The sequence below is a fragment of the Phyllobates terribilis genome, unplaced genomic scaffold (genome assembly GCF_046119375.1).
Source record: "Phyllobates terribilis strain yellow unplaced genomic scaffold, ASM4611937v1 Scaffold_5__5_contigs__length_657084704, whole genome shotgun sequence".
Taxonomy (NCBI): domain Eukaryota; kingdom Metazoa; phylum Chordata; class Amphibia; order Anura; family Dendrobatidae; genus Phyllobates; species Phyllobates terribilis.
The window spans coordinates 220,393,660-220,417,294 of NW_027362765.1; the positions used below are offsets into that span (position 1 = coordinate 220,393,660).

A 23,635-nucleotide genomic window follows, 5' to 3' on the forward strand; every position below is an offset into this window, starting at 1 on the left:
TTCACCCTTCAAATTTTTCAAAATGTTTTTTAATGAAAACAACAGAAAAAAAACCCTTCTGTATGGCTCAATATGAAATGGGAAGCACACGGTGGAACAATAGAGGATTCTTGTACCTCTATGAAAGCCCTTTTACAAAACAGAACTATAGTGCGGTTATGTGCCTGACTCCTGAAGATTTCTGTTGGAGCAAGTTTGGCCAATTAAGAGAATGTTGTAAGTCACTTTGCTATGTATATAATATTTTGTAAAAATATCAGCATGGCAGAAGACACCTTCACCAGAACATAACCAATCTCAGCCTGCCAAAACAGCATATAAAACAAGTCTCATAATTTAAGGGTATGGGCACATGAACTTTTTTTCAGTAGTTTTTGGAGCAGATAATCCTCAAAAACTCTAGGAAAACTCTTCCAATTCATTTCTATATGAATTTCACATTGCTGTTCATAAGAATTTTTTTATCTCATTTTTCCTGAAGAGGTTTTGAAAAAACTTCTGGAGGAAAAAAAAAGTGCATGTCAACTCTTTGAAGAGGATCCTGAAGAAAACATCTCCAAACTAGACACTGACCAATTAAAAGGCTGCAAATAATGCTTCAGGAAAAAACTATTCCAAAACCAATTTATTAAATGCTTCAAGAAAGGTCCCCAAATAGAGCGTTTCCTGAAGCGGTTTTTACTTGAAAACTTTGTGGTTTTTTAATGCCTCGAAAACTGTGTTCACATATCCTAAGAAACCCATAATGTAGTGAACAAATAACAGATGTACTTGGTGATCTGGAACTTAGTAAAATGTATTTAAAGGGAACTTGTCCCCTTGATAAACAATTTATTTGCAGATAAAGGGATAATCTGCAGATAAATAACCTTTAACTCCTGTGTAGCCGGCTTACAGGAAGAAACTTACGGCTTAAAGGAAGAAAGTTAAGCTTTATTCCCCCTGTAGCCGCTCACTTTCAGTCATCGGGGTGGTGGAGATAACGGTTGCAGTCACTGTTCACTATACAATAAGAGCGGCTGTAATCACCCCTCAACATTTTTATTGACTACTTTCTTTGCAGCGTATGTGTGCAGCATTTGTGTTAAGAGCAGGCTGTCAATCAAAGTGCCGAGGCGTGATTACAGCATGCTCACTAGAAACAAGTGGCTGTCAGGAGAATAAAACGTCATTTTCTCCCTGATGGGGAGCTTCCACAGGGTTTAAACACTAGTTACCTGCAGATTACCCCTACATCTGCAGGTAGATATGCTTTCACTCAGTGACAGGTTCCCATTAAAAATAATTTCAGCTGATTTAACATAACAGTCTTTGCTTGATTTACACATAGTCCACGATCCTTTCATTACTTCTCTGACATTAAGAACGTTGCAGTTGAGGTGGGCCCTTGGAAAGAAGTAATGACACCTGAAGGTCTCTGTGATTAATGGACGATGTTTTTATTCTTCCACCAGGTTCAAGAAGCTTTAAGGTGCTTGTTACTTGTAAGACTGTACTATTTATATTTGTAAAAAAAACACTTTTACTTCATCGACAAACTCAACTCAAAATGTCATCATCACTTTGTGCGTAGGAGAAGCCATAGAAGGCATTGGAACAGCTGGAGCTCATATTATTCAGGTCAGGAGTACGACTCACGGAGTTAGGCACTGCTTCTTGTGTGAACTCTGGATCAAAGTGCCGAAGATCGCCTGGACCAGCCTAAAAAGGTTAATGTGCAGATATGTTAGGTTTTTCATCTTGCATCAAAACTGTTTCATGATAGAATCACATTAAATTATATGATTTATGAGTTCGATCTGAAATGACTAAAACCTAATCCATTTCACTCCATACAGATATCAAACTTAACGATCTGACCATAAAAGATTATCCTTAAAGGGGCTGTCTGGTGTAAATTGATGTCTGCAGTCACTCTGTATGACTGCAGACTTATGAATCCCCCCAACGAACGCACTGTGTCCTGTGAGGATTCACCAGCTTCTGAGCCGGGACCGGAGGATATGTATGCGTTATACATACTCCTGGGCAGAGCCTGTCTAGTGGGCGCAGCCTCGCTCCATACACTTGTATAGAGCAAGGCCGCGGCCACTGGACAGCTTTGTCACTAGACGGGGTGCGGCTTCGCTGCATACAAGTGTATAGAGCGAGGCTGCGCCCACTAGACAGGCTCTGCCCAGGAGTATATGTAACGCATACATATCCTCCGGTCCCGGCTCAGAAACCTGCGAATCCTCACAGCGCACAGTGCGTACCCTGGGGGAAGTCATAAGTCTGCAGTCACACAGAGTGACTGCAGACATCAATTTAGACCAGACAACCCCTTCAATGATTATTGTTGTGTCTGTAGGAAGCTTAAGGTCAACATGTTAGGCTATGGGTTGAACTAGATGGACTTAGTCTTCCTTCAACCTTAAAAACTATGTTACTATGAATGTATTGCTATATTTCTTTTGTTTTTACTAATTAAGATCTGATGCTAATGAATATGCTTTTTTTATCTGTTTTTATTTTCTGGTTGTAGATTTCGTTCTAATATTTTCTGTAGATGATTAAATGCAATATAGTGACTTTCACGGATTTCTATGGGAGAGTGTTCTACACTGTGTTCCAAATTATTATGCAAATAATATTTTCTCAGATTTTCCCAAATTACCTATATGAATTGCAGTCATTGTAATTTTCCAGTCAAATAACTATTAGAGTACAATTGAAAGTTTTTTTGTACAAACTGCCTATGATAACAGTATATTTTTAAAAAAATAAAACACTCAAACTGCACTCAAAATGCATGTTCCAAATTATTATGCACAGCAGAGTTCTCAACCTTTTCATTTTAATAAAGAACAAAAAAATGGTCATTTTTGAAATTATAAGCATTAGCAGGTTATTACAAACTGAAATCAAACAGTTTTCAACTCAAAACTTTATTCTAGGTGATGTTACATTTGCACATAGGACCCCTTGTCCGAAAGGAGCTTCTGAACTTTCTCGTCCATTGAATTTGTCAGGTTTTGGATGGTTTCTGCTTTAATTGTTTTGCATGAGGACAGAATACCCTCCCAGAGCTGTTGCTTAGATGTGAACTGCCTCCCGCCATCATAGACACTCCTTTTGATGATGCTCCAGAGGTTCTCAATGTGGTTGAGGTCAGGGGAGCATGGGTGCCACACCATAAGTTTGTCCCCTTTTATGCCCATAGCAGCCAGAGATGCAGATGTGTTATGTGCAGCATGAGACTTGGCATTATCATGCATGAAATGATCTCAATGGTCCAGATGGATGGAGTGGAGGATGGCTGGTTGATGGACACCCCATGCAAACACGGCTATGGCGCTAACAAGGAGGAGGTGGAGTAATGTTTTGGGCTGGAATCATGGGGAGAGAGGTTGTCGGCCCTTTTAGGATCCCTGAAGGGGTAAAGATGAACTCCATAATGTATGTTGAGTTTCTCAAACAGCACTTCCTTCCATGGTTCAAGAAGAAGAACTGTGCATTCCGCAGCAAGATCATTTTCATGCATGATAATGCCCCGTCTCATGCTGCACATAACACATCAGCATCTCTGGCTGCTATGGGCATAAAAGGGGACAAACTTATGGTGTGGCACCCATGCTCCCCTGACCTCAACCCCATTGAGAACCTCTGGAGCATCATCAAAAGGAGTGTCTATGATGGCGGGAGGCAGTTCACATCTAAGCAACAGCTCTGGGAGGGTATTCTGTCCTCATGCAAAACAATTAAAGCAGAAACCATCCAAAACCTGACAAATTCAATGAACGAGAGAGTTCAAAAGCTCCTTTCGAACAAGGGGTCCTATGTGCAAATGTAACATCACCTAGAATAAAGTTTTGAGTTGAAAACTGCTTGATTTCCGTTTGTAATAACCTGCTAATGCTTATAATTTCAAAAATGACCATTTTTTTTGTTCTTTATTAAAATGAAAAGGTTGAAAACTCTGCTGTGCATAATAATTTGGAACATGCATTTTGAGTGCAGTTTGAGGGTTTTATTTTTTAAAAAATATACTGTTATCATAGGCAGTTTGTACAAAAACCTTTCAATTGTACTCTAATAGTTATTTGACTGGAAAATTACAATGACTGCAATTCATATAGGTAATTTGGGAAAATCTGAGAAAATATTATTTGCATAATAATTTGGAACACAGTGTAGACATGCTTTGTGATGTGTACAGAGGTCATTGTGCAGGCAGTAGTAAGCTGTGTCCATCACCTATTGTGGATTCTGTAATATCTACGAGGGTGACGCAAAAATCATTTTCTGCTCTCCGGTTATATTAAAACTTTAGTTGGCCGCACTGTCTTATCAGCACTTTCCGTATGAGGTCGCTGTCTCTCCAGTCACGGCTATTCGAGTTTACATGTGTTTCAGCATGTCATTACTGACTATAGTGTGAGAAACAATGTCTGCCCCACTTGTGATTTCTATGATAGGAGAACAGCGTGCAGTGATTGTTTTTTTTTGTAGTCTGAGGGTGTGTGTCTGATGATGCCGATATTTATTGAAGACTTTGTGCTCAGCATGGAGAAATTGTTTTGCTGCAAAGAAGTGTGTATAAATGGATAGAGAAGTTGAAGGAAGCTGTTGTTGCACGACAATGCACGTTCACATGCCACTGCCCATACTGTCGACATTCTCAAAAAACGTAATTCTTAGGGGTAAAACATCCTCCCTATAGTCCTGATCTTGCCTGCACCTGTTTGTCCTCCTTTTGAGGACGAAGATTCACATCTGATGAACAGATGAAGACATCAGTGCATTTGTGGATCGCAGCTCAGCCTAAAATAGTTTTATAATGAGGGAATACAATAACTTGTTGACAGATGGACAAAGGTCCTGATTCGTACTCCAGTCTTAATGAGGGTCCTGGAAGAATAAGATGCGCCAAATTCATTAAAGGGGTTGGTCACTACTTTAACATTGATGGCTTATCGGTGTCTGATCGGTGAAGGTGTGACACCCCCGCCGATCAGCTGTTCCTAGTGTTGGTGGAAAAAAGAACTACTCAGTTGCGGAGCTGCACAGCTCTATTGACTGTATAGTTGTCGCAGCCGAGGAACAGGAGTAACATTTATTGCGCAAGAAACGCTGCTAATTCTGAAGAATTGGGTGGCGTAGCCACACCCAATCTCGCCCCAGCTCTGCCCATCATAGCGGAGTTGCACAAAAACGCCGAAAGTGTTTTACACAAACTAGAGTAAGCACTTAAATGAATCGGGACCAAAGTATAACCCCACCATTAATGATAATAAGATGACTGATAAAAGTGATCTTTACAGAAGAAGAAGGTCTCTGCCTATAATGATGCTCAGTAGCCAAAGATTTCAGGATACTGCATTCCCTGTATGCAGGTGCTTGTACACCTCTTCTTCACTAAGTTGGTTGTAGTAAAAATGCCCTAGTTACTTACAACATTAGGGTTATAAGGTGGGGGAATCCTCTTGTTATACAGGTCATCCCAGTTAATATGACTGAAGAACACATGATTCTTGATTTCCAGCTGTAAGGGACATTGTGTTAGTGTACAATAAAAATCTCACATTTCTTAACAATGCTTTTCTCATATTCATGCATGTATAATCAACAGATGACTTACTTTTCTGTATAAATTATGCTAGCAACAACCTGATCCTTTTAAGTAAGTCAAGATGAAATGTAAGTCTGGTGAACATTGATTACATGTCGTCCTTCTGTTGTGGGTTCAAGGAGCTGCCATTTCTGATGATATGTCTCAGTGATACCTATGCTTGTTGAGATATCTTTCTGCAATCAGTGCCCTTTGTACAACCCCTGCACATCATTAGTCCTAGTCTTCGTTGTTTATTAGAAAAGGGAAGATTCAGTTAATTACAGAGATTTTCCAGTCTTTGTGCAATACTGAGAACTACATGCCATCAGAATTATTCAGTATCTCCACACACAAAGCCATAAATGACTACTCTTTCTCTGTGGTCCAGGTCTGCAATTATAATTTTCTACAAACCTTTGCACTAATGTAAAACTTTCTTGGATATGAAGATGCAAAAACTATTAAATAATAATGGTAAATTACAAAATCGGTCTTGGCCCCAAGGCGGCAGTGCTGATCCTTGTGTAGTAGACCCTGGAGAATATCGCAGGTTGCAGTGGTTTTTCCTCCTGGTAGTTGCAGAGGCTGATGGAGGATATTATCATACATCTGGGACACATCCCGACTATAAAATGGTGGCTGCACACAAAAAGAGTAAATAAATGATGTCAGAGCTTATCATGTGTAGGAACAAGACATGCATATAGAAAAGCTTTGATTTGAAACTACTTGAAAGAATATGTTAATGAAAAGCATAATTAGTAGAGATGGGTGAATTGATTCGATGCAAATCAAATTCCTGTTGAATTTATGAAATTTATAACTCACAGAGAATATTGAACAATTTGCAATTCGATTTAAGCAAATTGCCAAAAATAATGCTGTGCTCAATTTTACATGCTGCTGAAGATTGCGTCAACCAGAGAGAGCTCACATGACCTCTTGGGTGGCTGGGCGGGCTTCCCAATTGGTATATTGTAGCCAATCAGGAGGGACTGCAGGCACTATAAAAGGTGAGACAGGGAGTGCAGCAGTAATTATAGAGTGTTACAGGCTATAGAGAGGACCTCAGAGTGCACACCTGAGCTTTAGCATTAGAAAAAGACTAAAGATGTGGGAGCAGCAGCACCCATCTGGGCAGTAGTACTAACGAACGCAGGTCACAATTGGCCTCCTTTGTCTCCAGCAAGCTTATTAGTGGGGAGGAAGGGTGGGTGCAATGGAATATATGACACATCACTCATCTCATTTTAGATCAATGGTCTGCACAGTCCACTTCCTCAGATACCATTTACATTGCAGACTTTCAATTTCGTCAATGAAAACCCTATCTGTTCTGCCCCTTAGTCACCTAACCATAGCACTCCGAGGGCTGAGGGAGATACACCATAACATCTTCCAGTTGTTTTAATGGTTGAGATGAACAGTCAACCTTTGTATCAGGATGACATGGGGCCAGAGGAGATGAGGGGCACAATTTCAAAGGCTTTTTAACATTACTAAGGCTTTGTTTGTGTTCAATACAATTTTAGGAGACCTCTTGTGTTACGCAGGTCTTTTCAGGGCATTTGAAGGCTGTGCAATATTACAATTTGCTGCAAATCAAATTTAAAAAAAATTCAACTAAGCTGGCAAATTTGAATTTCAAAATATTTGCTCATCTCTAGCAATTTGCTAATACAATGTCATTATTGGAATCCTACTACACAAATTACAATAGTAACACTATAGTGGGAGATTACCATTTATTCAGTTTCATAAAAGGGTTGTGTGGGCTTTTTTGACAACCCTTTTCTGGAGTCTCTTTAAGGGTCTAAAAAGGGAGATTTGAGAGAAAGGGTGGTCATAGAGGACCTACTATATCAATGAGTTGGATGAACTGTCCACTTATTGCTGTGACTGCTGGTTAAGCGATCACTTCCTTTGCACCATCACTGCATACGGGCACTGTATAGCGGCACTGCTGCATAATTCTTTTAGACAATGCATATTAAAACAATAATTTTGTTTGCATAAGGCCACAACATAGAGATTCATGTAGACCAGACCTGGGCAAACTGCGGCCCGTGGGCCACATCCAGAACTCTTGCTGTTCCATTCCGGATCGATACAGCCGAAAGGCTGAAACAGTGGCCCATGGGCTGCCCCATGTCCTCGACCGCCAGACATCCGCTGTCGCCACTATCTTCAGATATCGGTGAATAGATTGGTGGAGGATTGGGCCACCGGCTCCATCTTTCACCAATCAGCATGAGATAGCAGTTGCGATGACGTCACTGCGGCTCATGCTGTATATGGGAGGCTATGTGGGGCTCTTGCTGCATATAAGAGGCTAAGTGGGGCACAAGCTGTGTATAAAAGGCTATGCAGGGCTTATGCTGTATATAGGAGGTTATGTGATGACTCACATTGTATAGGAGGCTATGTGGAGCTCATACTGTACAAAGGAGGCTATGTGAGGCTCATACTGTACATAGGAGGCTATGTGGGGCTCATACTGTACATAGGAGGCTATATGGGGGCTCACACTGTATATATTAGGCTATATGGGGCTCAGACTATATATGGGGGCTCATACTGCATATAAAGGGGCTATGTGGTGGCTCATACTGTACATAGAAGGCTGTGTGGGGCTCATGCTGTATATAAGAGGGTGTGTGGGGCTCATGCTATGTTGAGACTCACGCTGCATATAGAAGTTTATGTTTGAGCTCACGCTGTATATAGGAGGCTATGTGGGGGCTCATACTGTATATACAGTGGCAGTGGCACCCCTGGTCAAAATTGCTATTATTGTGAACAGTTAAGCAAGTTGAAGATGAAATGATCTCTAAAAGGCCTAAAGTTAAAGATTACACATTTCCTAATAGGAAAATAGGCCAATGCAAATGTTTGGGCACCCTTGGAGATTTGTGTGCTTGTTAGGGTTATGGTTTGTTCACTATCATCATTAGGAAAGGCCAGGTCATGCAAATTTCCCGGCTTTGTAAAAACCCAGCCTCCTCTAACCTTGTGCAGCAGCCCTCATTTCTTCTAAGCAGCTGCATAGCACTCTAAAACTGAAAATGGTGGAAGCCCACAAAGCAGGAGAAGGCTATAAGAAGTTAACAAAGCGTTTTTAAGTTGCCCCTGTCCTCAAATCAAAATGTAATTAAGAAATGGCAGTTAACGGGAACAGAGGAAGTCAAGATAAGGTCTGAAAGATCAAGCAAAATCTCAGTGAGAGCTGCTTGTAGGATTGCTAGAGAGGCAAATCAGAAACCTTGCTTGACTACAAAAGACATTCAGAAAGATTTAGCAGACTGGAGTTGTGGTACATTGTTCTACTGGTCAGAGACACCTGCACAAATATGGCCTTCATGGAAGCATTATCTGTAAAAAACCTCTCCTGCGTCCTCACCATAAAATTCAGCATCAGAATTATGCAAAAGAACATCTAAACAAGCCTGATTTTTTTTATAAACAAGTCCTGTGGACCGATGAGGTTAAAATAGAACTCTTTGGCCACAATGATAAAAGGTATGTGTGGAGAAAAAAGGGCACAGAATGTCAGGAAAAGAACATCTCGCCAGCCCTTTAAGCATGGGGATGGATTAATCATGTTTTGGGGTTGTGTCGCAGTCTATTGCACTGGGAACATTTCACAGGTAGAGGGAAGAATAGATTCAATGAAATGTCAACAAATTCTTGATGCAAACATAACACCATCTGTAAAAAAGCTGAAGTTGAAAGGAGGATGGCTTCTACAAATGGATAATGATCCTAAACACTTGTCAAAATCCACAATAGACTACCTCAAAAGACTTAAGCTGAAGGTTTTACAATGGCACTCACAGTCCCCTGATCTGAACATCATTGAAAATCTGTGTCTAGACCTCAAAATAGCAGTGCATATAAGACGACACAGGAATTTCACAGAACTGGAAACATTTCCCAAGGAAGAATGGATGAAAATCCCTCAAACAAGAACTGAAACACTCTTGTCTGGCTACAAAAAGCTTTACAAGCTGTGATACTTTCAAAAGGGGGTGCTACTATGTACTAACCATGCAGGGTGCCCAAACTTTTGCATTGGCCCATTTTCCTTTATGTAATTTTTAAAATGTTAAAGATGACAATATTTTTTTTTGGCCTAAAATACAAAGGAAATATGTCATCTTTAACTTTAGGCCTTTTAGAGATCATTTCATCTTCAACTTGCTTAAATGTTCACAATAACAGTAATTTTAACCAGGGGTGCCCAAACTTTTACATGACACTGTAGGAGGCTATGTGAGGGCTCATACTATATATAGAAGGCTATGTGGGGGCTCTTACAGTGTAGAGGGCTGTGTGTGGGCTCATACAGTATATAAGGGATATCAGCATACTTAATTCTGCTCAATATTAAGTGATACAATTAATATTAATATAAAATAATTATAATTAATATGAGTTTGGCCTTACAGTGGTCACCGAGACCGGAGGTGATATTATCACTTCATTGACAGATTAGGACAAAAGAATAAAAAGGGAAAATGAATCCAATCATGTTTAGTCTATGCTGTATCTGATACATAAGTCATATACTGTTTACTCACCAAACATATGCTTTAGGAAGAACTGTGGCAAAGAAATAGGTGAAATGTGAACTAAGGGGCGGACAGACGCAAAGGACAAGATGTATGAAAAAGACACAACTATAACCTTTCCACCCAGTGCAAGATTTCTCAATGTGCCCCCACCTCCTGTGCTGGTAGGCAGCTGCAAGCAAGCATCATATCCTCATGATTTAGGGAAAGAAAATAGAAAGAGACACGGCAATTGAACAAGAGCCATAGAAAGAGTGAGTTTTGAATAAAATGCTAGACGTAATGTATTCTCTGCCCAATATCAGATACTTGCCAGTCCATAAAGCATCTCATATAGAACTGCACCCAGACACCACCAGTCTACTGTGCGATCATATGGCTGTTTTCTTAGAACTTCTGGCGCAAGATACTAAAAAAAAAATAATAATAAAAAAAGTTACAAATGTAAGATATTTTGCCCCGCTACCACAAGCCATTATGGCTCTAGTAATTTGATTTTGTGTCATTATGTTAAACGTCTTATTGATATATAAGAAACAACTATATTATCATAAAAATGAATATGAGTAAATACCTCAGGTGTCCCGCAGAAAGTACTGGTGGTCTCTTCTGGTTCCATCCCCTCCTTACAAAGTCCAAAATCAGTCAGCACCACATGGCCCTGAGTGTAAAAGAAGTTAATCTATAACACGAGCCTCAGCTTAAACAATTGTGCGCCATATAGAATTAATGTTTTGTACATCAGATATCACATATTCCCACTTTTTTGTCCCCTACCTGGCTGTCAAGCAGGACGTTTTCTGGCTTTAAATCTCTAGAAAAAAAAAAGGAAACAGCCATTGAGTTACAGTGGAAATAATTTCCAAGAATAATTTGCACCATGTGTTATACATCCCATTCTTTCAAAGCAGATGCAAACATATGCCTGAACAATTGTATACATCTGCCTTCGTGTATATTATTAATTTAAGATCCATTAGCATTTAGCAGTTTAGATAGGCTATAAAAATTATGAATATAATTTTCTAAAATCGGGTCAAGAATAATACCCGTATTTGTTTAATTAGATAATGGTTGAGAGAGAAGGCAAAAGGACAATATTCATGAGCTGCTTTATGTAGATTACAGATATGGTGATAATGCAATTCATGGGGTTATTTTAATTGACATATAAACATGAAGCAGAATACAGGAATATTTCTCCAAATAAAAATTGTTCTATTGGATGCCATACATGTACATCTGGCCAAGTAAAGTTTTATTTTCATATCATATTACAGGCCAAAATGTACACGGTCCAATATGTAAATGAGACTTTACTAAATCCCTGGATTTTAATATTTTTGAGAGGAAAAGAATGAATAGACAGAAATACACCTAATATAAAAAAATAGTACGTAGACTGCATTCAGCTGAGCTTCAGGGCTTTGTGTCTAAATGGGCCTTAAATAGGCCTAGGCAGATAATGTCATTGATCCACTCCAGGCAACCTGCAAAACCCGACGCAGAGCATAGCAGAGGGCAGCAGACATTTGGGATGAAAACAGAGTCCGGGATACCCGAGACAGGTGTGTAACAGAAGATATGGGGGAGATAGAAGCTGAGTGCCGGCGCTGCGCTCACCTCTCCCACAGCGTCTTTCACCATGGATCCAAGACTTCTTCAGAGGGTGGAGACGCAAGACACTGTAGTAAGTACCTGCCCCCTGATGACATCCTGTTCCCGGAGGAGCGATAGACGTTGCAGGGAAGTGAGGGCAGCCCCAGCCTCCTGTGACATAAGGTTTGAGACTACGCTCAATGAAACATCACACGAAGTTAAAGAAATTGTCCACTACTTGAACAGCCCTTTCTCATACCTCATGCACGGCCCTGATAAAATAAAAAAGCTTATACTCACCTCCCGTGCTGGCACTGTTCCCGCAGTGTCAGCACTCGCTCTCCCCGGGGTGCCTGTGCTGTTGTGACACATGACTCCGGCTTGCAATCAGTGCTGGTGTCACTGTCTCCGCCTCCTGTCGAATTGAACATGAAGAAGTCAGAGCAGTTGCAGCCTGGACTTCCTCTTCATGTTCGATTTGTCTGAATGTGGAGACAGTGATTGGGCATCGGGGTCACGTGTCACAAGAACCGCACAAGTTCTTCGGGACCGCTAGTGCCGACATTGTGGGAACGGCGCCGGCACGATAAGTGAGTATAAGCTTTTTTATTTTATGTGCTCCAAGCATCAAGAAGAGGTTGTCCTAGTAGTGGAAAACCCCTTTAAGTAAAAAAAACACATGTAGGGATTAGTTAGATAGGGAGAATATAGGGCATTTTAAAATAAACCTACTTACAAAAGTGATTAGGATGTAAAGATATTTAGAAAGGACATTTTAGGTGTCAGACCAACCCTTTCGTTGAAGATTAATTGAATGGCACTAATGAAAGAGGAAGAAGGTGTGCTGCAGCCTTGATCCGACCCTGATTACATGTAGGTCATGTGGCCTTATTCTACTTCTGCTGTCACTCGCTGCCCCAGCACTAAACGACCACCAATTAGCTTCTTGTTTGCTGATCGGCAGTCATTTTATAGCCTGTCTGACCCTGAAAACTGAATGATCTCTAATAATGGTGAATTCAAATTTCACAAGATTCGATCATCGCTATTCTTTATCTTGCGTCACAGTGAAGATGGTGCCTATCAGATGTCTCTTTACTTCTTTGGCAGGGCTAAGTCGATTGATATATGTATTACTCCTATTTGCAATGATACTTTGTCTAGGATAGAATTGCAGATGCAGTATGTCCGATTATAATAACTCTTGCCATAACGTAAGAAAAGCATCCCGCTATTTACTCCAAGATTAATGTACAGTATAAAAAATTGTAATGTGCCAATTAGGGGATAGTCTAGAAAGCTATAGTATGTTTTTCCCCACTCACATGCTATTACAGAATACATTTGACTGAAAGGGCTTGTTCATACATTGTGTTTTTGATGAAGAAAAAAAACTCAGTTTTCAGTACCATTAAAATGAACGAGACTTCTGAAATCTCAGTCACATGCTGCTTAATTTTTTTCTTGAAAAGCACAAGAGAAAAGGACGATAAAAAAAGCCTCTAAGTTTGAAGAAGTTATAGCAAAATGTATTATAAATAATTAGGCACGCAACAGGGGTAAGTGCAGATACAATAGGCGAAGCTTAAAACAACCCTCTCCACATGGCAACCTTTAAAATAAACCTTACATTGCACACGATTGAATCATTAATTTTAGATGTATAGAAACAGAGGAGATGTCACCATAAAAGGATAACAACAGGTAACATCTCCATATATGTTCACAAAATAATGTACATGTCAATACTGATTGTAATACTAAGGACTAAAATGGAACATATAATGTACACTGTAGTGCCCTTACATCATGGATGGAGTAATTGGATGATTATTCCTAACACTCACTGCCTCTAGCACGTATGTAATCCCCAGAGCACTCTCTGTATACATACCAGGGATGTCAGGCCAACGTCACGAGACAGTCGCGGGGCAGTCAGAAGGTATGAGGGTCTATTTAGAAAGGCGCACACGTGGAGCGGATGCCCCGACGCGCGTTTCGGTCTCCCTTCGTCAGGTGGCATATAAGTAAAACAGATGCATCTGATTTTATAGGCGCCGAACCGACAGGAAGTGACGCATACGTCACCATGGAGATCAAGACGCCGGCCGGCGTCCGCGTCACATGACATTCGGAGGCGGGGCAGGGAGCCCCGACGCCGTATGCCAATGAAGACACAGAGGGCCGGCAGGCGCCGAGAACCACACAGTACGCATGTGTGCCTGGTCACAGCTTTCCCTTAAACGTAAGTACCGAAGACAAAAGAGATGAAACTATTCAAATACATCATGTATAATTGAAATCACCATGAGAGTGAAATAGGGCAAGAAAGAACACAGGGGACATCAAACAACACTGGTTGATTACAATGTATTATATCTGAAGGACCACAAGACACGTGATACAGAAAAGTTAAATAAGATGGTCAGTTGTGGACCCATCTGGCTGCACATATCATTTAAACAGGACAGATAATTTCAAAAAGCCATATGCTACAGATATATCAAAAAAAATTATATGTATGTACTAAAACCCGCTATCAAATAAGGACACAGGATGGCATATAGGGATAGCGCATTAGGGGCCACATTAAACTACCTAGCTCAAACAGAGTCCAAAAATCTCTATATTCATATGAATAACGAGGTATACATATTATAATAATCAGCAGACATTTGCATAGAATGTATAAAAGTGACGCACAACAAACAAATATAAATATACAAGTTCATTTTCATATTTACATATCGTATATTTTATTATATTAATATTAAGAATCAAAATATAGTAGGCGCCATATCCATGCAATTATGTACATAGACAATGTAGAGTATAGATACACACTGTTCTTTCCCATATTTTCTTATAGCATGTGATCTTTTGTGGTCTTTTTGCAGATGGAAATGTACATATTCACAAAACCAGTGAAGAGGTCCCCAGTAAGAAACAGGGAAGGGAATGACCAGGAGAGAATAGGGTCCTAGTTAATGTAAGAAAAAAGGGGTAAGTAAAACCAATCTAAAACAATTATAAGGATTAAAATCAAAACCTCAGCCATATTGACCAATTCTGATAGAAGTATAGGAATGACATATATACAAATATACATATAGAAATGGGGCGTGGTGGATGATCAGAGAAAGGGAGAGTAACTTATACTTTAATTTAGTCCATTGGGGTGCAAGGTGTTAAGAGTCCAGGTCCAACGGGATTCCAATTGGGCAAGTTTAAGTCCCACCTTGCCACCCCGTATGTTTGGTACAATACAATCAATACCCCTTATTTTGAATACTGAGGCATCACAATTATGGTGGGTCTTAAAATGGCGTGGTATGGTTTTTAAAGTGGATGTGTCCGTGTGGTCGGCCGCAGCAATAATCCTCAACACATGTTCACGAATCCGTACCTTGAATTGATGGGTAGTCATACCCACATAAATAAGTCCACACGGACAGGTGGCGAAATAAATCACATATTTAGTAGTACAAGTAATTGATCTATTAATCCTGTAGGTCTTGGACCCATCAGATTTAAAAAATGTGTCGCTCCGTTCGACGTTTGGACATGCTACACACCGACCACAAGGGACACATCCACTTTTCTTTGTCTGCCCATCCAAATACGAGAGAATTGAGAATGAAAGTTGGTAACAAATCTCACTTGTTCATTATCATCTCTTCTAGTTTTGCTGCCATATATTAAACTATGTCGAGAAGAAAATTTTGCCCTATTATACGCCCTCTTTATCATGCGACGGCTGTAGCCTCTAGCATAAAATCTCTCTTTGAGTTCTGAGTTCTGCCTCTCAAAGTCGGCATCAGTGGAGCGATCCTCCGGATGCGGAGGAACTGCCCCACCGGTACCGACTGGAGCATGTATCTGGGATGTGAGAACGTGGCATGCAATAGCATGTTAGTTGAAGTAGGCTTACGAAACACAGTAGTTTGTAAACAGTTGGCATCATCCCTCCTCAAAGACACATCCAGAAACTCTACTTGATATATATTGGATTGGTAGGTAAGATGGATATTAAGGTCATTGAGATTTAATTGACCCATAAATGTTTGTAAAGATGATGGAGAACCCTGCCAGATCATGAGGATGTCGTCGATGTAACGTGTCCAAAAAATGACGCGGCACATCAACTCCTCACGATCTGAAGCATTCTGGCTCGATCATGGCATATTCTTAAAGCTGACAACATTATATCGAGATTTATTCCAGACAGGCCGTCTATTTCCATCAGACTCTCCAGGAATCTTCGTGATTACCTGGTGCATTCACATTATGAGGGTTCGGCGGTTACCACCTTTTTGGATGGGCAGACAAAGAAAAGTGGATGTGTCACTTGTGGTCGGTGTGTAGCATGTCCAAACGTTGAATGGAGCGACACATTTTTTAAATCTGATGGGTCCAAGACCTACAGGATTAATAGATCAATTACCTGTACTACTAAATATGTGATTTATTTCGCCACCTGTCCGTGTGGACTTATTCGTGAACATGTGTTGGGGATTATTGCTGCGGCCGGCCACATGGACACATCCACTTTAAAAACCATACCACGCCATTTTAAGACCCACCATAATTGTGATGCCTCGGTATTCAAAATAAGGGGTATTGATTGTATTGTACCAAACATACAGGGTGGCAAGGTGGGACTTAAACTTGCCCAATTGGAATCCCGTTGGATCTGGACTCTTAACACCTTGCACCCCAATGGACTAAATTAAAGTATAAGTTACTCTCCCTTTCTCTGATCATCCACCACGCCCCATTTCTATATGTATATTTGTATATATGTCATTCCTATACTTCTATCAGAATTGGTCAATATGGCTGAGGTTTTGATTTTAATCCTTATAATGGTTTTAAATTGGTTTTACTTACCCCTTTTTTCTTACATTATCTAGGACCCTCTTCTCTCCTGGTCATTCCCTTCCCTGTTTCTTACTGGGGACCTCTTCACTGGTTTTGTGAATATGTACATTTCCATCTGCAAAAAGACCACAAAAGATCACATGCTATAAGAAAATATGGAAAAGAACAGTGTGTATCTATACTCTACATTGTTTATGTACATAATTGCATGGATATGGCGCCTACTATATTTTGATTCTTAATATTAATATAATAAAATATACGATATGTAAATATGAAAATGAACTTGTATATTTATATTTGTTTGTTGTGCGTCACTTTTATACATTCTATGCAAATGTCTGCTGATTATTATAATATGTATACTGTTAGAACCTTGCTCTTAGGTTTTTTCTATTGCTGGTCACATGACCTTGTTGGCCTATTTAGTCCTGCTCCGCCCTTCTGGCTTTGCTGGACTTCATTGTATAACTACTTTCTAGCTAGCCTGTGCTCTGTATCTAACTCTGTTAGTTTGCTTGGTCTACGGACCTCTGTGTTCTATATATTTTGTTTGTTCGTCTGTCTGCTACTATTTCTGTTAGGAGGTGTCCCTTTTTCCTCCCAGTCCTTAGTACTTGTAGGGATTCCTTCCCCACATCTATAGGTCTCCGTACAGACTAGCTTAGGACTTTAGCAGGTCTGATCGCAGGATCAGGTCCCCTGTTACATCGTAGGGATAAAGCTGAGTTCTATCGTAGGGACAGATCTCCTCTCTTTCCTTAGCTCTGGTAGCAGAACATAACAGTAAGTCCAGCCTGCAAATTCTCTAAGGAAAGATTTTTCTGTTCCATCATGGTGTCGGTTCAGGATTTGGCTCATCGCCTGCAGGGACTCTCTCTGGAGGTGACCGAGCTCCGTCAGCACGTGAGTAACTGTCCTGGAGCACATTTCTTGGAGCCTAAGGTACGTTTGCCGGATTTATTTTTTGGTGAACACCGAGAGTTTTTTTCATTTAAAAATGCTTGCTTATTGTATTTTCGTTTGAGACCCAGGTCCTCTGGGGATGAATCCCAGCGCATAGGGTTCATAATGTCACTTTTGCGCAAAGAGCCTCAGGAGTGGGCCTTTTCTTTGCAACTTAGTGATACATGCTTCAGATCAGTGGATAGTTTTTTTTCTGCTTTGGGGCTATTATATGATGATCCTGACCGTGTCTCATCAGCTGAGACTGAGTTAAGACGTTTGAGACAGGGATCAGGTAATGTGGAAAAATATTGTACTCATTTCCGTCGATGGTCTACTCAAACAGGGTGGAACGATTCTGCTCTGAAAAGTCTGTTTCTTGCTGGGCTCAATGAAAGGGTTAAAGACCTGCTAATTGCTTATCCTACACCTGAAGATTTGCAACAGGCTATGCAATTAGCTATACGGGTGGATAGGAGACTGCGTGCAAGGGTTAATGAGAGCAAATCCTCTGCTATGTCAGTTTCTGGTTATGAGAATGTGTGTACTAACAGTGGTGAACCGATGGAGATTGGAGCGATGGCACCTCGCTCTCAAGAAAAGGACCGCAGATTTTCTGAAGGCTTGTGTTTCTATTGCGGAAAATCTGGTCATTTGATTAAAGGCTGTGAGCTTCGTATGAAGAAAGAAAAAAAAATGGTCAGTCATGCCCGTATTGCCTGTTTAAATTCCAAGGGTGTATTTTTAGCTGCTTCCACGATTGCTCAGGAAAAATTAATGGAATTTCGGGTGTTTGTCGATTGTGGGTCTACTCTGAATGTAATTAATGGGGGATTCTTGGAAAGACTCAATTTAAAACCCGAACCTTTATCATCCCCCATTGCTGTGGTTTCTGTGGATGGCTCCCCTTTGAAGAATGTTACTCTCAAGGTCTGTGAATTTCCTCTCACTATTAATGGTGTTCACCATGAGAAATTGGATTTGGTAGTTTTGAATAATTTGCCTTCTCCAGTAGTTTTGGGATTGTCCTGGTTAAAATTGCACAATCCTGTGCTGGATTGGTCTACCAATGAAATTAAGTCCTGGAGCCCTAAGTGTTATGACAAGTGTTGTAACGGGCGTATTGCAGCTGTGGATAGGGGGGAATTGCCTGTTCCTATTCAGGATTTTTGGAGAGTTTTTTCTGAGAAGGAATCGCAGGTTTTGCCTCCCCATAGAGACTATGATTGTACCATTGAATTTGTCCCTGGAGCGACTCTTCCTAAAAGTCGTTTATTTAACCTTACTATTCCTGAGAGAAAGGCTTTGGAGGAGTACATACAGACAAGTTTGGCCGCCGGTCACATTAGGACCTCTAAGTCTCCTGTGGCGGTTGGATTTTTTTTTGTAAAAAAAAAGGACGGCGGTTTACGTCCTTGTCTGGATTTCCGTGAGATTAACAAAATTACTGTACGCAATCCTTACCCACTGCCATTGATTCCTGATCTGTTTAACCAGTTAGTGGGGGCCAAGTGGTTCTCTAAAATTGACCTTCGGGGGGCATACAATCTGTTGCGCATGAAGGAGGGTGATGAATGGAAGACTGCTTTTAACACTCCTGTGGGTCATTTTGAGAATCTGGTTATGCCTTTCGGTCTTACTAATGCTCCTGCATTTTTTCAGAATCTTATTAATGACATCCTTAGACCTTTGATCGGCAAAAATGTGGTTGTGTATTTGGATGACATTTTGATTTATTCGCCGGATCTGGAGTCTCATTGGCGGAGCGTACGTGAAGTATTACAGTTATTAATTGACAATTCGCTTTTTGCTAAGCTGGAGAAATGTGAGTTCGCTGTACAGAGAATTAGTTTTTTGGGCTACATTATCTCCAGCGAAGGTTTTGAGATGGACCCGGTTAAAGTTCAAGCTGTGCAGGAATGGCCTAGGCCTATTGGTTTGAAATCGATACAGAGGTTTTTGGGTTTCGCCAATTATTACAGAAAATTCATAAAAAAATTTTCTATTATTGTCAAACCTCTGACCGATCTCACCAGGAAAGGTGCTGATGCGGTTCAGTGGACTTCTGAGGCCATTGAAGCTTTTGTGTATCTCAAGGAGAGGTTCACCTCTGCTCCCATCCTTATGCAGCCTGATGTGACTAAGCCATTTTTGGGTGAGGTTGATGCTTCCTCTGTGGGGGTTGGCGCAGTATTGTCTCAGGATAACGGGGATGGAGTACATCCCTGTGCCTTTTTTTCAAAAAAATTTTCGGAGACTGAACTGAATTACGATATTGGTAATCGGGAATTATTGGCTATTAAACTCGCATTTGAACACTGGCGTCACCTCTTGGAAGGTGCTGAATTTCCCGCTCAGGTTTTTACGGATCATAAAAATCTGATATATCTTTATGCTGCCAAGCGCCTGAATGCCCGTCAGGCTAGGTGGGCACTGTTTTTTTCGCGGTTTAATTTTTCCGTTACTTACATCCCAGGTACTAAGAATGTTAAGGCGGATGCCTTGTCTCGCAGTTTTTCTCCCATAGTCGGTGCTGAGAAAGAGGAGAACATTTTACAAGAAGGTGTTGTGATAGCTGCTTTGGACTCCGTTTTGGAAGATGAGATTCTTAAAGCACAGGAGAATGCCCCATCTAACACTCCCCATGGGAGGTTGTTTGTGCCTGGGACCTTTAGGAAAGATTTGTTTGTTGAGTGTCACGAATCTCGGTTGGCAGGTCATCCCGGAATCTCTGAGACCAAGAGACTGGTGGGTCGCAGTTTTTGGTGGCCTGGATGGCAGAAGGAAGTCATTAAGTGGGTGCGTCAATGTACTATATGTGCTAGATCTAAGTCCTCACATACTCCTGCTGCGGGGTTACTTTGTCCTTTGGAGGTTCCCAGTGCTCCTTGGACACATTTGGCTATGGACTTTATAACTGACCTTCCCCCCTCTGAGGGTTTTACTGTCATCTGGGTGGTCGTGGACCGTTTTAGCAAGATGTGTCACTTGGTTCCCTTCGTCAAACTGCCTTGCGCTAAGACACTCGCTAAGGCCTTTGTCAAGGAAATTGTCAGACTTCATGGCGTTCCTACTGACATTGTTTCTGATAGGGGACCTCAGTTCGTGGCTCGTTTTTGGCGCGCCTTTTGTGACAGGTTGGGAGTTCATTTGTCGTTCTCATCCGGATATCATCCTGAATCTAATGGCCAGACAGAAAGGAAAAACCAGGATGTTGAGCAGTTCTTGCGTTGTTTTGTGGCAGACAATCAAGAGGGGTGGTCTGAGTTTCTGCCACTTGCTGAATTTGCTCTGAACAATCATACATCTTCTTCTGCTGGTTGTTCGCCTTTTTTTTGCTGTTCTGGGAGACATCCATCGTTTGGGTCGTTCTCCAAGTTGGGATCTGCCGTGCCTGAGGAGGAGAATTTTTCCGGTGATTTGGAGAGAGTTTGGACGGATCTGCGTGGTAATCTTCAGGAGGCCAACAGAAAATCTAAAGACTACTTTGATAGGAAACGACAGGAGGTTTTGTTCGCTGTTGGTGACATGGTTTGGTTGTCCTCTAGGAATCTGCGGTTGAGGATTCCTTCTAAGAAATTGGGTCCTAAGTTTGTAGGGCCCTTTAAGGTGCTTCAGGTTGTCAACCAATCTGCTGTTAGGTTGGAGATTCCTACCTCATGGAGAATTAATCCGGTGTTTCATGTCTCTCTGTTGAAAAAAGCTGTTGTGTCGGATTGTGACGCCTCTGCCTCTGTTCCTCCGGTGGTGGAGGACGGGGAATATGAAATTTCTCGCATCCTTAACTCTAGACGGTATAGAGGTAGTTTGCAGTATCTCGTGGCCTGGAAAGGTTTCGGACCCGAGGATAACTCTTGGGTGAGGTCGGATGATGTTTCCGCATCCAGACTTATCAGAGCGTTTCACAGGAGATTTCCTGATAAGCCTGGTCCTAGGGGATCCGGAGGATCCTCTTAGAAGGGGGGGTACTGTTAGAACCTTGCTCTTAGGTTTTTTCTATTGCTGGTCACATGACCTTGTTGGCCTATTTAGTCCTGCTCCGCCCTTCTGGCTTTGCTGGACTTCATTGTATAACTACTTTCTAGCTAGCCTGTGCTCTGTATCTAACTCTGTTAGTTTGCTTGGTCTACGGACCTCTGTGTTCTATATATTTTGTTTGTTCGTCTGTCTGCTACTATTTCTGTTAGGAGGTGTCCCTTTTTCCTCCCAGTCCTTAGTACTTGTAGGGATTCCTTCCCCACATCTATAGGTCTCCGTACAGACTAGCTTAGGACTTTAGCAGGTCTGATCGCAGGATCAGGTCCCCTGTTACATCGTAGGGATAAAGCTGAGTTCTATCGTAGGGACAGATCTCCTCTCTTTCCTTAGCTCTGGTAGCAGAACATAACATATACCTCGTTATTCATATGAATATAGAGATTTTTGGATTCTGTTTGAGCTAGGTAGTTTCATGTGGCCCCTAATGCGCTATCCCTATATGCCATCCTGTGTCCTTATTTGATAGCGGGTTTTAGCACATACATATAATTTTTTTTGATATATCTGTAGCATATGGCTTTTTGAAATTATCTGTCCTGTTTAAATGATATGTGCAGCCAGATGGGTCCACAACTGACCATCTTATTTAACTTTTCTGTATCACGTGTCTTGTGGTCCTTCAGATATAATACATTGTAATCAACCAGTGTTGTTTGATGTCCCCTGCATTCTTTCTTGCCCTATTTCACTCTCATGGGGATTTCAATTATACCTGATGTATTTGAATAGTTTCATCTCTTTTGTCTTCGGTACTTACGTTTAAGGGAAAGCTGTGACCAGGCACGCATGCGTACTGTGTGGTTCTCGGCGCCTGCCGGCCCTCTGTGTCTTCATTGGCATACGGCGTCGGGGCTCCCTGCCCCGCCGCCGGATGTCATGTGACACGGACACCGGCCTGCGTCTTGATCTCCATGGTGACGTATGCGTCACTTACGGTAGCAGGCGCCTATAAAATCAGATGCATCTGTTTTACTTATATGCCACCTGACGAAGGGAGACCGAAACGCGCGTCGGGGCATCCGCTCCACGTGCGCGCCTTTCTAAATAAACCCTCATACCTTTTGACTGCCCCGCGACTGTCTCGTGATGTTGGCCCGACATCCCTGGTATGTATACAGAGAGTGCTCTGGGGTTTACATACGTGCTAGAAGCAGTGAGTGTTAGTGTTATGCACACGCCCGGGCTAAGCGGCGTGTGCGTGGGATTGGTAGTGATTCCACTGGACCGTGCCGGAGAGTGAATGCCTGGAGGGGCGTGACTAAGTATTCACCCGATCCGACCAGGGTCGCACGACGGCATACGACGCCAGTGCACCAAGGAGGAACCGAGCAGAGGGACCAGGTGCTACTCCAGGACAGACCCCGGACACGGCTGTTGACCCACACAGGGGAATACAGGAACAGGCTGGTAGGCTGGCACACAGACTGGTGGGTATAGGCAGGCACGACTGGTATGCAGGCAGGCGGGTATGCAGGCAGGGGGGGTAAAGGCAAGCACAGCTAGAGTGCAGACAAGGCTGAGCAGGGAGGACAGGGCTCTGTTCACATGGAACAGACAGGAAGGGAAAGACAGAGCCAGATACTCACACAGTACTTGCAGAGACAACAAGCAGGAGTTAGGTACGAGTTCAGACTCTGCAGAAAAAGGAAGGGAACGGACATAGAGGCAAAACAGGTAAAGGACAGGAGAGAGTTCAGACTGGAACTGAGTGTACGGAGGAGACCGACACTGCAGAGGGATACAGGAGCGGGTCTGGGAATACGGCCCCCAGAGAGGCGGGACGAACAGGCAAGGAGCGTGTACAGACAGGACAGACCAGACACAGGAGCGGGTCTAGGAAAACGGCCACTAAAAGGCGGAACGAACAGGCAAGGAGCGTGTTCAGACAGGACAGACCAGACACAGGAGCGGGTCTAGGAAATCGGCCACTAGAAGGCGAGAGGAACAGGCTAGGAGCGAGTACAGACAGGTCAGACAAGATACAGGAACGGGTCTAGGTAATCGGCCC

General features: G+C 41.9%; 1 protein-coding gene across 1 annotated transcript in view; it reads right to left on the reverse strand.

The window, feature by feature from the left end:
- Positions 1-1,414: 1,414 nt before the first annotated feature.
- Positions 1,415-23,635, reverse strand: part of SGK2 (serum/glucocorticoid regulated kinase 2) — a 67,171-nt gene continuing 44,950 nt past the window's right edge. Inside the window, exons 7-12 of the mRNA XM_073683819.1 lie at positions 10,942-10,978; positions 10,739-10,825; positions 10,478-10,573; positions 6,077-6,232; positions 5,435-5,524; positions 1,415-1,701 (exon numbers count right to left, since the gene is read on the reverse strand). Coding sequence (XP_073539920.1) covers positions 1,540-1,701; positions 5,435-5,524; positions 6,077-6,232; positions 10,478-10,573; positions 10,739-10,825; positions 10,942-10,978 — 628 coding nt within the window. The 3' untranslated portion in view covers positions 1,415-1,539. The remainder of the gene's footprint in view (positions 1,702-5,434; positions 5,525-6,076; positions 6,233-10,477; positions 10,574-10,738; positions 10,826-10,941; positions 10,979-23,635) is intronic.